At 31.6% G+C, this 16079-nt stretch overlaps 1 protein-coding gene and 1 long non-coding RNA gene across 3 annotated transcripts; one reads left to right on the plus strand and one right to left on the minus strand.

The window, feature by feature from the left end:
* The first annotated feature begins 1158 nt into the window (after positions 1 to 1158).
* Positions 1159 to 6731, plus strand: LOC110652190 (uncharacterized). The gene is made up of 2 exons (XR_002494372.2): positions 1159 to 1498; positions 6177 to 6731. It is a non-coding gene; the product is annotated as an uncharacterized LOC110652190 (long non-coding RNA).
* Positions 5867 to 15602, minus strand: LOC110652189 (lysine-specific demethylase JMJ26). 2 transcript variants are annotated; one of them, XM_021807744.2, is made up of 13 exons: positions 15369 to 15602; positions 14357 to 15078; positions 14121 to 14236; positions 13917 to 14016; positions 9064 to 9196; positions 8917 to 8971; positions 8125 to 8821; positions 7620 to 7949; positions 6866 to 7282; positions 6716 to 6788; positions 6418 to 6503; positions 6188 to 6307; positions 5867 to 6107 (listed from the first exon to the last, which is right to left on the minus strand). In XM_021807744.2, exons 2-13 carry the CDS (start codon positions 14927 to 14929, stop codon positions 6045 to 6047), a joined length of 2763 nt encoding a protein of 920 aa, XP_021663436.2. In that variant the 5' UTR covers positions 14930 to 15078; positions 15369 to 15602; the 3' UTR covers positions 5867 to 6044. The 2 variants fall into 2 exon arrangements, with proteins under 2 accessions (XP_021663436.2, XP_057986468.1); XM_058130485.1 differs by having other exon boundaries at positions 14357 to 14934; positions 15369 to 15601.
* Positions 15603 to 16079: the final 477 nt, after the last annotated feature.

Below are 16079 nucleotides of genomic sequence, written 5' to 3' on the forward strand. Positions count from 1 at the left end.
AAGGTGCCATTCTTTGTATTATATATCTGGATGTTGTATACATGCTCCATTGATCACTTTCCCCATTTGTTGTATTAATAAAGGAATACAAAAAATAAAAGCCATGTATAAACCTTGATGGAGTAGAGGCTAACATATAATCTCAAAATGACAGTATTTATTCTCAGGTGAAGATGTTCTAGAGACTGAAAGCCATGGACATTCTAAGCTTAGAAATTTTGTTTGAAGCCCTGAAATTCAACTCTCCTATGATACCAACCAAGAGCTTTTCCCACAATTTCATCCAAATAAGCCCACTTATTTTGACCTCATTGTTCACACAAGCCTTCATCAATGCAAATGGAACGAAAGAATGTTGTGCACCAACTATAACTGCGGTTGCCCTAAATTAATAAGTGGGTCCTCTAACAATTATCAATGGTTAACACTATCAGCTTTTGTTAACTTTGGTGTTATAAGCGTCATTTTAAATAGTTTCAGGGGGTCAATTGGATTAAAAAAAAAGAGGTGCAATTTGACTATTATGCAATAGTTAAGTGGGTAAAATGGACCTTTAAACTTTTTATTTAATGTTATCTTTAGTAATTTTAATAATAAATATGCTTATAAGCTACTACCTCCATTCACTTTTATTTATCGTTTAAAATTTTTATACGAAAATTAAAAAAATAATTAAATTATCTAAATTATAATAAAATTCCTTATAATTTAATTAAATTACCTTTTATCTCACCTAATTAAAAGAAAGAGAAAGTGATACGATAGTTATAGAAAAATGTATAGATAATTATTGAACATAAAAGAATAAGGGTAAAATTAGAAAAAAAATAATTAATACACCTTAATCTTATAAAGTGACAAATAATTTGAAAAAAATAAAATCCTAATTAAAAGGTAGTCTCAAGTAATATATTTTATAAATTTTCACAATATTTTCCATTTATATTTATTTTATGAACTTAAATATTTTATTCTAGACACCTCATTATAATATTTCATAAAAGAACAAGGTGAGATTTTGTGAAGAAAAAATTTTTTGATACCATTGGCGAAATTTTTTTTGTAATGCCTAGGCTTCAAATTATAATATTTTATATATTAAAATTTTAAAAAATTGGCTAATTCATTCTACCTGGGACAATTTAATATTAGTTTATTATGGAATAGGTTTCCTTCGGCAGAACGTTATCTTATTATTTGAAGTTTTCCAAAGTGGTCCCACCGACTTGCCTTCCAATTTACACCCTAAGGGGTACTTGAGTCATTTTACAGAGAGCCAATGAAACCCTAGTTGAATTTTGGCCTATAAAAGAGAGGTTTTTAACACAATTCATGTGTGGCTTCCCTAAACAAAATTTGAGAAAGCTTTTACATCTTCCTTCTTCTTCCATGCTTTGTGAATCTCTCTTCTTGCACAAACAAAGATCATGATTTGTGAATCTCTCTTGGTTTATGGATAATTGTGAGAGGGAGATATGCTAGAGCTACAAATAGCAAGGTAAGTTCAATCCTCATGGATAATTCCATTGTTTCTAAGTGGAAACTGTGTTTGTCATAATCAAATGGAGAAATCTTTTTTTTTTCCCCAATGTTTAAGCTTAAAACAACTTGTTAGAGATATATGTGGTAATCTTAGGCATAGCATTAAAATTTCAAGTGAAAAAAAAGTTTAAAAAAAAAAATTCAATTTGAGCTTTACCCTTGTTTAGATTAAGTGAAGCATGATTTATTTAATTTTTATTATTAACATGTTTGAAAAGATTAAAAATATTTATTTAAATAAAATATTAATTTATAAATAGTGTTATTATAATAATAATTAGACATTTTATTTTTTTTATTAATCACTAAATATACCTTATAAACATATAATATTGAAAATATACAATTAGAATTTTATATATTATATAGGGATAAAATGGGAAAATAAAAATTTTAAATCATATCAAACCACTATTTTAATGGTTTGAAAAGCTATGGTAAAATAATGGTTAAAACACCAAACCCTTGTTTGTTAGGAACAATCTTATCAAATATATATATAGATTAACCATACTATACAGTATGAAACCATGTTCTAAACATAACTTTAAGAAAAAGTATTAAAAGTTAATGATGCACATTAATAGGGTAGAGGGAGGGAGGGCAAGTGAGAGAGCTATAGCTACCCAAACCAAATATTCTAAAATTTTCTTTTATATAGAAATATATATTCATAAAAAGAATTATTTTATTTTAATTATTGACTCCTCATAATAATTTATATTGTTTTATCATCATATGGATATGTATTCAATAAATTTTTATAAAGAAGGATTCATATAGTCGATCCAACTTAGGCTCTGTTTGGATGGGGTAAGGGAAGTGTAATTAATGGGAGGGTAAGGAAGGGTAAGGAGGGAGAAGGGTAAAGAGGGTTACAATAAAAAAATTTTCATGTTTGGAAAGAGGTGAATTAATGGAAAGGTAAGGAGATGTAATGTTTATTCTTTATGTTTGGAAAGAGGTGAAAGAAGGGTAAATAATTGTTAAAATTATAAAAATATCATTTTCTATTAGATAAAATTTATTTTCTATTTTTTTTAATATGTAAATTAAGGCCTTTTATTTTTAGTTTAATGGCTTATAATTTATATTTTTTATTGTCTTTTTATATTAGACCATGATATATACTATTTCAACATTCAACTTAGATATATATAAAGTAATACAAATATCATTTTGCATCTTTTAAAATATTTTATTTTTTTAAAAGGTAGGTAAAATATTATTGTTATAAAACAAACTTAAACAAAAAATTAAAAACTAAAAAGTTATAGTGTCAACGATCACGCCTGGTTTGTGATTAGATAATTTATTAAATAGTAAATTTATCATGATAAATCTTAAATTTATAAACAGTAATAATTCATTATGAATAAATCACAAAATTAATAAATCAAAATAATAATGAATAAATTAAACAGTGATTGAATAAAGAATGAATTATTTAGAAAAAAAAATTGATAATTAGAACATAATAATTATAGCAAATTATTGAAAAAAAATGATTTAATAATTAAAATTAAATAAAAAGATAAAACTAACATTTTTTCTGTAAGAATTCAAAATCCACGAGAGAGAGCGAAGAGATTAGATACGGCCACAGAGAGAAGACATTTATTTATAGTGGTAAGCTAGGTTTATTTTTAATGGGTATAATTGAATTTTTAATAAAAAATTAAGGACATAATAGGAAAATAAAAAATAAAATAATTTTCATCTCTCACCTCCCCCTGCTTACACCCCAATTTGGGGTGTAAGAAAAATTGAGATTTGAGGGGTAAGGGAGGGTAAACCTTACCCTTACTTACCCTTACCCTTCACCAGCTCACCCCTTTCCAAACAGGGGTATAATAATTACTTACCCCTCGTTACCCTTATTTACCCTTTCCTCACCCCCACCCAAACAGACCCTTAAGGCTTAGTTGTTATTATTGTTGACACATTCAAATAAAATATAGCTTAAGTCATTTTCTTAATATATAACATTGACTCCCTCAAAATATATAAGTATTAATGAGAGTAATTAATTATTTTTTAAATTAATATATTGATGCGATTTACTAACCTCTAAAAAAAAAAAAAAGTTAAGGATACACGTGATGTCCTCACTGCTCAAGTTAAAACTGGTATGAAAGAATAGTACATAAGATTAATTAGTCGAAATCCATCACTCAATTTAGAGCTGGAATGAAAGAATAGTACCATGAACAGCTCAAGTTAGAGCTGATATGAAAAAATAGTGCCTGAGATTAATTAAGCAGAATGATATACCTAACTATTTAAGCTCTTTATATCAGTATTAAACATAATCTTGTTGGGATTTTAGAAGATCTTAACTTTTAAGGAAATCTTATAGAAGTGGAATTCGATTAAGGGACAAATTATTGACTTAATCTATTAAATTTATCTAGACAAAAATTTAAATTATATAAACATATCTCAAATTAGAGGTATGTAACAATAAGGTATTTAAACTACATAAAACTCTTAATCTTTAATTTAAGTAACATAAAATCTCTCGTGACTTTCATTAACTTGTTTCTAGATTATTTTTATTGATGTGACACTTGTCATATAATATTTTTTCTCTATTAATTTGATATTTGTCAGGAAATTAATTTCTCTCTAGTTACTCTCCCCTTGCTCTCCCTAAATCCACAGCCTCAGCTGCAATGATCCAAAGTACACAATTCAACACAGCCATAGCCACAACTATTTAATTGAAGCGGCTAACCTATGAAAATATAAAATTTTCAATTTAATAAATGTCACGATAACATAAATAACCTAGAAATCAATTACTAAAGATCACATAGAGCTTTTATTTTACTTAAATTAAATATTAGGGGTTTTATGTTATAAATTAAAGTTTACATAACTTATTATTATATACTTCTATGTTAAGGTATGGTTTGTGTAATTTACCCCAAAAAATTTTCAACAAGACCCTTCTAACTTAATTGGCACCTTTGTACTTACTATGATGCAACTAATAAGGTAAAAAAAATGTTAATGTTGCATTTTAGTGCATCTAAAAGGGTTCGTTTGGAATAAACCATTTATAAGAAAAGAAATCAATTGAATTTTTACATAATAATGCTTGATTTCTATTTATTTTAAAATAATTTTTTAAATTAAAAAGAATTGAATTCTTTTATTTCAAAAAGAAATCATAGTCTAAATAGGGGGGAAATGATAATGCTTCTTACTCTCTCTTTCATTCTATTTCTTCTTCGATTCATAGTCTACTTTTCCATAAGGAAAATAAAACATATTCCTAATTTAATTTCTTGGATTTCATTTTATTTTTTTTATTCAAAAGATGCCCAATAGAGGAGTAATTTTTGATGGCTGCTACATATTGAAAGATTACCCTCTAATGGAAAAATCAAATTTAATGAGGATTTGGTACATCCCACACGTACACGTCATGGGTATCCTACTTTTCTATGTTATATAGACCTGTATGTAACTATTGATAGCCAAGATATTATGTATGACATGACTATTCCACCAAAACGTCCTTCTAACAACTCAAATAATAAAAGTGATAAATATCATAATGACTTATTTCATCTTTATCCTACTCTCCTTTTATTTGATCTTAATATTTGAAATATTTTTGCCTAGTTTGGCTTAGTATAATAGTTAAAGACATATTACTTAGCAAAGCCAAGTTTTAGTTCTCACTTCTCCAATCCCCTACTAAAAAAGAAATATTTTAAACATTTTTTATTCTACTTTGAAATTCTTGTTCTAGTATGTTTCTAATTGTGTATACTTGTTTGTGTAAATACCGAAGATAAATTTTTCTCAATTAGTTTAGAAGTTGAAAGAGTAAAAGGTTAATAGGTTTAAGTGGACATTATTTTTTGAGCCCAAGAGTTACACAATTTGAATATGTAGGAGCCATGCATATGGGTCATTTGTATTATTTTAAGAGAATTATCTAAAGTTATATTATAATTTTTTTAATATCAATGTTATTATTAATTATAGATGTTCCACAATTATTTTGTTGATTTGATAACATTTTCTTTCATTAGAAAACAAGTGTATCAGCACGCTATCAATGTTTGAAAGAGATTCTTCAAACTATGCTTTGCCTTTTGATTTTTGAGTAGGAGGAACTTGATATTCTCTTTTGGCAAGAGAATTCTGTTCAAGGATCACAAGTTCTAAAATTTCATAGAGTGGAAACTTCAGAATCATGAGCAAGAAATTTATAATCTCTATTTGTATTTCCTCATGGTGGGCCTGAAACTCTCTTTAAAACAAAACGAAATGAAGCTCATTCATACCATCACCTTGCATTGACACATACTTGCAAAGGTATCGTTCCTATATTTAACTTTGAATTGGTGATATGCATCCTCAAAAAAATGCTTTAATTAGGTAGCATTCTCGCTGAAGAAATGTATGTTATAAAAATGGAAAAAAGAAAAACAATTTGGCCTGTGTGTTCTATAGCTGCCACTTGGAGTAGCTTGAAGATGTCATTATATTAGCACTTTTAAATCTTTAATTGCTTCTTCAATTGCATAGATTATCATTTTCTTGATCTGCACCACAAACAAGGAGGAAAACAACCCTGAGGCATAGAAATGACATTACTAAGTTTATCATTGCAGAAAGGAGTTACCTCAAGTTTATCTTCTCTAGCCCTGTGGTTCTTTGGAAGCTGTCTGAATTCCTTGGTTAAGCGAAGGCACTCCTGTACATTTTCTGGGGAGACAAAATCTACAGCAACTTTTGTACATGACTGTTTATGGGGAATAGGATGTTAAATATAAGTTTCACATTGGTCATAAAGCATATTCTCTATCTACGCATGAAAGCCCTATTTCATAAAACAACTGTCTCAAGATTTACCTTGAGATTCCTAACTTGGTGTGGGCAACCAGCAGGAATAAATATGGCCTCCCCGACTCTTTGTTCAAATGTCCAAGGTTCAACACCTGGAAGTGTGAAACAATTCAAGTTAGTGCTGTTAAGGATAGGAATGTAAATATTGTGATTGAGATTAAATCCCTAAAATCAGGGGATTTCTAGATTAGGATAATTGTATATTTTTCCTTATCAAATTTATTGAAACTGTATATATTCCCCACAGGTTTGAGGGAATAATCAAGCTATTTTTCTCCAGGCTATTTTCAAAGAGAATACTTACCAAATTCCTCCTTCAACTTCTTTTTATGCTCTGAAGTTAAGTAAAAACACTGGTCATGAATTGGATGGACGACCTACATGCAGCAAGGTAAGTTATCAGTAATCATAAAATAGTTTGAAGAATGAGTAGTCACTAGTCAGCATAAATTACTTGTTTTACTGGGGAGCAAAAAGTGTGCCTAAATTCCATAGAGTGCTTTCTTAGATATTCTTCCAACTTGGAGACATCCTCCCTCCTAAAAATGTCCCACAACGCACCGCACATCTCATCTGTTTCATCTGCAGTGGGCAAACCAGCGAGTCTAGCACCTCTTAGCTGATCATGGGAAATCTCTCGTTTTTCACTAATTTCAGAGGGGTAGATCTCTAGCTCAGTAATATTTGATACATCCATCTCTTTCCGACTACCACTGCAGTCACCAATTTGCCCAATGGGATGATGGTTTACCTTGTCATGCTCCAAACGTTCTTTCTCATCCTGTTCCAAATGTTTCCTTTTGAGCTGTTGTATGCCAGTGCGCTGTTCTTCACTTAAAGCTACCTCCGCAGTATGTGTTAAAATATTCACCTACATTATTGACAACTTCAAATGAAAAATAAATATTTTAATAGAAAGAATTCAATAAAGCACCCATACAAAACCCTTGAAGCAGTTCAGTATCACCTCCCTAACCAGCAGTTTGGAAAAACTAGAGTGCCAAGAGGACAGCAAGAAAATGATTTTCTCATCTTAAAAAAAATGGGGAGATTGTAGAACATTTGAAACCTTAGTACTTGTATAAGCATTTGTTAAAAGAATGAAACTCATTCTTGACATAAAAAATTTAAGGAAAAATTAGATGAAAAAATAGGCGACTCTTTACTTAAGAGTGTACTAAATATCTTGATAGATACTTTAGGCATACCGCATCCGACATATCACAATGAAGTTTAGTTACCGAGTCCCCTCTGCCAAGCTCTTCTGTTGTGCCATAAGCAATGTAGGTTTTTGGACCCATGTCTGGTTTAAGTAGACCTGGTGGAAATTTCACAGCGAGGTTAAGGATACCAGCCTTGGGATCACTATATTGTTGAAAAGGCAAGGCACTGATAAACTCATCAAAGTGGCGCGGCAAAAGGTCTTCAAACTTATCATATGGGGGCCAATCCTTCAGCTTCAGCATCTCAGGCCAAAAGTTACCATATCTTCTCCCTTCTGTATAACCCTTGAAAAATTGGCGGGTATTAATTTCCACCTGCATGCTTTGAAAAAAATCAGCAGGCATGAGTAAAACTAAATAGAAGATACAACAACATAGGATAAATTCTCTCTTTTACCATAAATCATGAAAGGAAAATAGACCTTTTACATCACACGATACTATGTTTTGGGATGAAAAAAGAATATCAGGTAGGATAATGATGCTAAACCTCACAAAAAGCCAGGCAATCAACGGCCTTCACTTCAGACATCTTAGCACTTGTCTCTGGGTCCACATTTTCGCATAATGCACGCCACATGACCATTGGTTCCCAGCTCAAATGAGTTGTTACCTCGAGAGCACCACGAACAATCACAGGTTCGCCTTTAACCCAGTGCTTTTGGAAGCAAAAGACCTCTTCATCCTCTTGAATGTCAATCACAGTAGGACAATACAAGTAATTGTCCTCTGATCCTTCTCTAGAAGCTGCTCTCCGCAACATCTCTTTCCCTTCTGCTTCAGAATGGTTGCACATTAAACTTGTCCCTTCCATGCCAAACCCTACTAAATCTCTTGCCTTCTTTTTCAACTCTGAAATCCACCCCATTGGAAGGATACGCTTTAGCTCCAATACACAATCACCACAACCACCCATTTCTTTTGGGGCACAAGAAATACTTCCATCATCATTGGCATTCCACAGCACAAATGGAGGTTCCCCTTGATCCTCAGGATTTTCAAAACCACAAGGCAGTGGATCTCCACCATGCATATATTCAGAGCCTCTGTTTACATATTCAAACTTTATTTCAGCACGACTTGACAAACTTCCTTCACGAATTTCTTGACAACAACTGAGACATAGTTCATAAGCACACTTTGGGCAGCTGCGGTGCAGGTCAACAATAGAAGTTGCACAATGGTTGCTGCTCCAAGACCCATAAAATTGCAGTAAATAAGCTTTAACTTCAATCAATAATCACCTAATTTTCACCTTTCAGCAACAACAAGAGATTCTTACCAATAGACACGCTCATCATTATTACAGAAGTTTTCTGCTATCTCGGGGGAGGAACCTGGTTACAAGAACAATTTACAATTTATTCACAGGAAATGAAACTCAAACCAAAAAACTCATACCTGAAGCTAAAAAGAAAATGAGAAGTACCTAGAATGCAAGCCTCAATTTGTATCTCTTGATTTTGTTCTTCACAAAGTTGTTCAAGAAAGGGAAGCAGTGACTTTATCAAATACTGGAGATGCTGAACCTTTTGACTGTCAGTGATGTCCCTTTTTGATGTCTAGGGGTGACGATAAAAATCATGTAGTTAGAAGAAATACTTACAAGGGAAAATTACTTTTTCATCATTGTGTTATGCCATAATTAATACTTAGATTCTTTATTTTATAAAATAAAAGAAAAAATATCTAAATTTTGATTCTGTCATACACTTTCATCACTTCATCTATTTTCCTCAACTTTTATCATTAATGATAAACATTTTCATCCCTGAGTTTTTAACATTATAAACATTTCTATCCTTGAATTTTTACCATTATTAACACTTCTATCCATCATTAACCACCTTTTAGTCCCTTGACTAATGGTTAAATCGATAAAAATAGACGAAAACCGAATTAAATATAAGGGACTAAATTGTGTATTTTTGAAAATATGAGGACCAAGTTATTAATTTTGACATACTTGAGATATGAAACAGTATTTTACCCTACTTACAATTACAACTTCAAAATTGTAAAATGGTAATTTTGTGGTCAAAATTGAACAATATGAAAATGAAAGCTTGAGACATGTTCACAAACACTGTCCTTAAGGATTATTTCAACCACAAAAGTTAATTGAACAATGCAGAAATCCCCAAAATTTAACAGGCCCTTCTGGAATGGAATTCCATGACACAACAGCAAGAAGTAATTTTGAATAAAGCCAATAGTAGAGAAAGGAAACGGAAGAGCATAAAAGCACATATTAGATGAGTAAAACTTGAACACATTTATTGTACAAAAATTGTAAAGTTAGGCCAGAGGAAAAAGAGGAGCATATCAAGAAAATCAAGTTGTTAACATTAACAAGATCTGCAACAATCAATAAAACCTTGTGGCCAAAGTCTAGAGAAAATAATAGGTCAAATAAGACCAATTTCGGTTAAGTGCAAAATTTTAATTATAATGAAAAATAACAATTTATTTTGTATTAGACTATATCTCGTGCTCAGGGGGGAATCCACCAATTTACACTCAATTTGGACTTTTGGCCCAATCTTGTGCATGCGAGCCCAACTCCTCTTTTCGAGTTTACTTACATACTACTGTAAGACCTTACTCCTAGGCAATTCGGGACCAAAGCTTTTGGAAATACTCACTACCTTAGCAAGACACCCCAACATTTTCAAATATTTTAGGTTAGATATATAGCCTTTCCATAAATCATATGGAGTCTTACCAGTTCTCTTGTAAGGAATTTTATTTTGTAAATGATAGGCAGATGATAAAGCCTTTCCCCAAATATTATCAGTTGTAGAAGAACAAATAAGTAAAACATTCATCATTTCTCTCAAAGTCTTATTTTTTCTTTTTGCTACTACATTATATTCAAGTAAATAAGGAGTAGATTCACAAATGATTCCGTCCTTTTCATAAAAATCATTAAACAAAACATATTCATCACCTTTATCTAAACTAACCCTCTTAACCTTCCTATTTAATTGATTTTCTACTTTAACTTCATACAAAAGAAACTTGTCAAAAGCCTCATCTTTATTTATAAGCAAATATAACTTAGTATACTCTAGAAAAAGCACCAATAAAAGACACAATATTTTTTTTCACCAAATCTAGTCATAGTTTATTTCAAATCTCCTAGGTCAATGTGGATTAAACTTAGCAATTAATTTTTCTTTGTATAAAAGGGCAAGATTTCTTAGTTAATTTAGATTCTACATATTTTTCACATTTATTAAAGTATGTATTACTAATACTAGAAATTAAACCAAGATATTGCATTTTTTTTAGCATAAGAAATATTAATATGTCCTAATCTAGCATGCCACATATCAATAGAATCAATCAAGGGAGAAAAAGATGATACATTTTCATTCATAATTTCAAAAACAATGAGTACAAAGAGTCCACGGTTACACTAGCCTTTGCCCATAAAAATACTATTTTTTGTCAAATGACTACTTAACCTTAACCTTTCCTAATAAAGCCACAAAAATTAAGGAGGTGTTTGGTTCAGTCATAAGATGCAACTGATTGTTGATAAGCACCCAAAAAGTTGTATCGCACCGTTTGGTGAACTCTTTAATTATCAGCTGCCTTTTGCATCAGCTCTATAATTAGAGTTGTTCATGAATTACAGTAGAATCTTTTTATTGTTTGATAAAAATGCCCATACATATTTAGTGATTATAATTTATTGTACCTTGGGACTCATTTATAGTAAGTGGTAAATTCTCTTTGACACGCAGCTTATCTAACAATATGATTTGACGAATCTGAATTCAAAATTAAGCTTTTTCTTTTTTTACCAAAGCCAATGTTCATGAATCATATTTATGCCTTTGTTTTGACAACCACGAAAATTCTTTAGAAATGGATTTTTTTTTTTTTAATTTTCAATTCTAACTCCAATTTCACTTTTTTATATATTTTTTTATTTCTTCTTAAGTTATTGAATTACATTTTTTATTATTTTGTGAGATAATATAATAAATTAATTATTATATTTATTTTAATAATAAAATAGATTATATAATATAATAAATTAATAATTATATATTTATTTCAATAGTAATATAAATTATATGACATGTCTTTATTAATCATTTTACATATTAACAGCAACAATTAGATATAGTTTTACCAAACATTTAACACAAAACAGCTACAATCAGTTATCAACTATCAACTAGCAGCAACAGCTATCAGTCAATAGTTGCATCCAATAGCTAAACCAAATAGGCCCTAAATTTGCTCTCATATTAGATGCATGAAGCACTTGGTTGAGAGCGAAGGTCTTGCAAGATATGGTTTAAGAAGAACAATAGCAATTCAAGAATCAATGAGGTATACATGTTCTTCTCCTACCCCCAAAAAGAGTGTGGAAGGAAAAAGCATTTCTGTTTGTATAGATATGCTAGTTAGCACCAAAGTCTACCACCCATTCTTTCACATTGACCACAAGGTAAGCTTGAGAAATGACAACAACAATAATATCATCTCCTTCAACCAAATTTACTTTTGGTTTAGGAGAATTGTCATTCCTTGCCCTTTTCTTGCATTGAAGAGTATGATGTCTTGACTTTCCATAAACATAGCAACTTCCCTTCTTTTTGAAGGTGGTGTAAGTAGCTTTAGGAATGTGATCAGGTTTCTTGTTTTCATATCTCCCTTTGTGAGACTTATCTTGCACTAGGTGTGCCTTTGAAGCCATCTCATTTGCTTTTGCAGCTTTTAAGTTCTTTTTTCTCAGTGTCCTCAATTATGATGTGGATGATCAAATCTGCAAGTAATAATTTCTTATGCTTGTGTCTGAGATATTGCTTGTAATCCTTCCAAGATTCTAGTAACTTTTCCATCAACAATGGGCAATAAACTCATCTTGCAAAGTGATGTTTTCAACCCTAAGCTCTTCCAATAGTTTGCAGTATCCATTAATTTGCATCATGATATCATTGTCATTTGTCATCTCCCACCTGTAATAGTTGCCAATAACAAATTTTTTTTTTCCAGCATCCTTAGCAGTGTACTTCAGATTCCCTATATCACATATTTTCTAGGCGGCTTTATAGGAGTAGTAGACATCAAACAAGTGATTAGATAAGGTGCTAATGATTGTATGCCTACATACCTTGTTAGCATAAGCCCAGATTTTAAGCAGTTTTGGATCTGCAGACAATGTTGGTTTAGGGTTTGTAAGGGTAGCAACTACAAGGTGCATGTTAAGAACAAAAGAGAGAGATACATTCTAGCCACCTCTTAAAATTTTGTCTTGCAAATACCTCAATTTTAGAGAAATTAGAAAACGGCTAGGCATATGCAATGGTGAATAGATTGGAACAAAAGCGACGTCATGCCATGAAGGGGAGCAACAATGGAGTGGCCAAAAAAATTTATAGCAGAAGAATTCTGAATGGCAGCAGCTAAAGTAGAATTGTTGATTGCAGCAGCATGCTCAATAATAATCCTTAAGATTATTATTGAAATTGAACAATACAAGGAAGGAGGAAACGAAAATTAAAGCTTGAGTCGTGTTTACGAACACTATCCTTAAAGGATTTCGACAACAACAGTTACTTCAGCAATGTGAAAATCCCCCAGGATTTAACAGTCCCTTTGGGAATTTCAACAGGCCCTTTTGGATTGGAATCCCAGGGCGCGGAACAGCTAGAAGTAATTTTGAATAAACCCAGCAATGGAAGAGCAGAAAAGCATATATTGGATAAGTAAAACTACAACATATAAATAGCGCAAAATTGTAACATTAGGCTTGAGGAAGATGAGGATTAGATCATGGTAAGCCATCTTAACGTTAATAAAATCTGCAACAACCAATAGAACCCTGTGTATAAAATTTAGAAAATAATAATAATAATAATAATAATAATAATAATAATAATAATAATAATAATAATAATAATAATAATACAACCAATTTCCAGTAAGCACAAAATTTTAATTATAATGAAAAATAAAAATTTGTTTTGTATTGGACTATATCTTGCGTGCAGGGAGGAATCCACCAATTTACACTTGATTTGGATTTTTGGCCCAATATTGTGTGTGTGAGCCAGGCTCAGACAAAAGCTTTGTGAAATACTCATATATATACAACAACTCCAACTGCCAATCTTAGGATGCAATATAGAGATGCTGATTATCAACTTACATTTTCAAAAAGCAATCTTAAATTTCAAAGAACTAGCCTGATGGAGCTTTTGCATCTTTATTAATATCTCACAACCAACAGGATAGATGAGGGACAGAATAAAAACATACCTTAATCAAACCACTGGAGTGCAAACACACATTGCAGTTGCAATTTCTACGACAGTACGGACATTGTTCTGCAATTTCTTCTTCTGTCATCTTTGGATACCTACATACAACACAAAAGAAATGCACATGCCAGGAGAACTTCCTAAGCTTATTATACTAAAACAATGATAAAACAATGTCAAATATGGCAGCCAAAAAATTTACCATTGCTTGATGCATTGGACACAATATATTTTGCTTTTACACTTCTGGCAAGGGACAACAATTCTTCTTTCACTTTTCATGCATTGATGACACTTTGGGCGAGCTTCTATTTTGGCCTGCTTGAAGCAAGAAATACTGACAACCTTCAGTTACCAAAGTAAATAAATTCCTTTCAATGCTAAGGGCACAAAAAGTATAATTCAACCATAGCAGATAAAAAATGACAGATAAATAACCTTCAAATTTCTCAGTGCACATGTGCTGTTGCTACTGCCATCATTCTTCATAGCTGAAGCTGATGAGGTAGAAGAAGATGTTGATGAAGAAGATGAAGTGTGCAAAGAAGCATTTGTAAAACCTACATTTCCCTCTATTGTATCCTTAGGATTTTCTTTGATTATCTCCCTACTTGAATTCCTAGCTCTTTTGCGCTCTCTCATATTTATAATACACACTTCCTCTGAAACTTCATCCTCTGAATCACTCTCTAAATCTACAACTACAGAATTATTTCCCTTATTTAAAGCACTCCGCTGCTTCTTTGGAATTCCTTTGCCCTCCAAGAATTCAAAAGCAGGAGTCAATTTCATTTTCTTAGATGAATTTTTTGTTCTTGTTGGGGGTGACCACTCAACATCATCATCTTCCTCTTCTAGTTTCCCTATTTTCTCAATACTTCTGTGATTAAGGATTTTGTGAACTCGTCTCTTAGATGCTGGCCAAGAAGCATCACAGGTTCTTCCCATTCTCCGCATATTTTGATCACCCTCACGGTTGAACCGGTCTTGCTTAGCAATAATTGCAGCCATCCTCACTGCAGGTACAATGGGAAGAGAGATCCATAGATAAGTAATGGAGTCCAAAATTGAGTTTAATCAAAATCGGCCTTCAGTTCAGCATAAAATAGAATAAGAAATTCACACTCTGATTCTTCATTCTTCGTTCATCATGAAACACCCTTTATAGAAAAACAGAAATTCAATAAGCAATTAACAGATTAAACACTAATGAATTAGGCATTGCAGTTGAGATAAGGTTTTTGCATCTGCAATTCTACATTAACCAACCCCATATAAAAAAGAAAAAAATCTTCAGGGAACAATAACCATATAATGGAGCAGAATGACCAAAAGAGCTGATGTTGACTAAAAACTCAGGGTGAACTCAACTAAAACACCCGACAAATCAATCAAGATTGAAGAAATCAAAAGAGATCAAAGTAAAACAAAGAAACGAAAAAAAAAGAACCTGATCGATTGAGGAACTGATCTGATCAGAGAAGGCAATGTCTATCCAATTTGAGATTGAAGAGTGAAGTTGCAGCAGTGTTTGTGAATTGTGATGATTGTTCATGGAGAATCTGATCCGAAAGAGAATGAGAAGAGAGAAAAGCGTTACAGAGTTTGGTTCGCCGCGGGGCTTTTATTATTGGAGGGGAGCATTCTCGGTTCTCCTACAAGGGAAAAAGAGAAGCACAAATTTAACGCGCACGCACGCACCCACCAACCCACCCCACCTCTGCGTTCGGTTCTCGGGCTTTGAACTTTTTTAGGCCCGAAAACAATGATGTCATCGCACGCGCATTTGGAAAGCGCGTGGTGCAATCTTTTATCTCTGTTTCTTTCATGTGCCCGCCAAGGAGCCAAGTCAATGGTGGACATACGGCTACATTTTATTGAATATAATGCAATCTAATAAATGATATAATATAATTATTATTTTATTTTATTTTCATATTTAATTATAAAGATAAAAATAAATATGATATAGTGATCATTTTTATTTAAATATTTAATTTTTTTTTACGATAATAGTATTGAGTGAGTAGTATTTAATATTGTTTATGATTATTGATAGTATAAAAGGAGCGACTGAGATTGTTTGACCAACTCATTGACTTTTTACTAATTTATTTTGAATAGCTTTATTAAGATTAAAAGTAAATTATATAAAAGTTTT

This window comes from Hevea brasiliensis, chromosome 11, assembly GCF_030052815.1.
Source record: "Hevea brasiliensis isolate MT/VB/25A 57/8 chromosome 11, ASM3005281v1, whole genome shotgun sequence".
Taxonomy (NCBI): domain Eukaryota; kingdom Viridiplantae; phylum Streptophyta; class Magnoliopsida; order Malpighiales; family Euphorbiaceae; genus Hevea; species Hevea brasiliensis.

Coding starts and splice junctions, on each gene's coding strand:
- LOC110652189 (XM_021807744.2), bottom strand. CDS start 14,929: ATGGCTGCAATTATTGCTAAGCAAGACCGGTTCAACCGTGAGGGTGAT. Junction 9,197..13,916: donor ACTCCAGTGGTTTGATTAAG/GTATGTTTTTAT, acceptor CGTCACCCCTAG/ACATCAAAAAGGGACATCAC. Junction 6,308..6,417: donor ACCAAGTTAGGAATCTCAAG/GTAAATCTTGAG, acceptor CCCCATAAACAG/TCATGTACAAAAGTTGCTGT.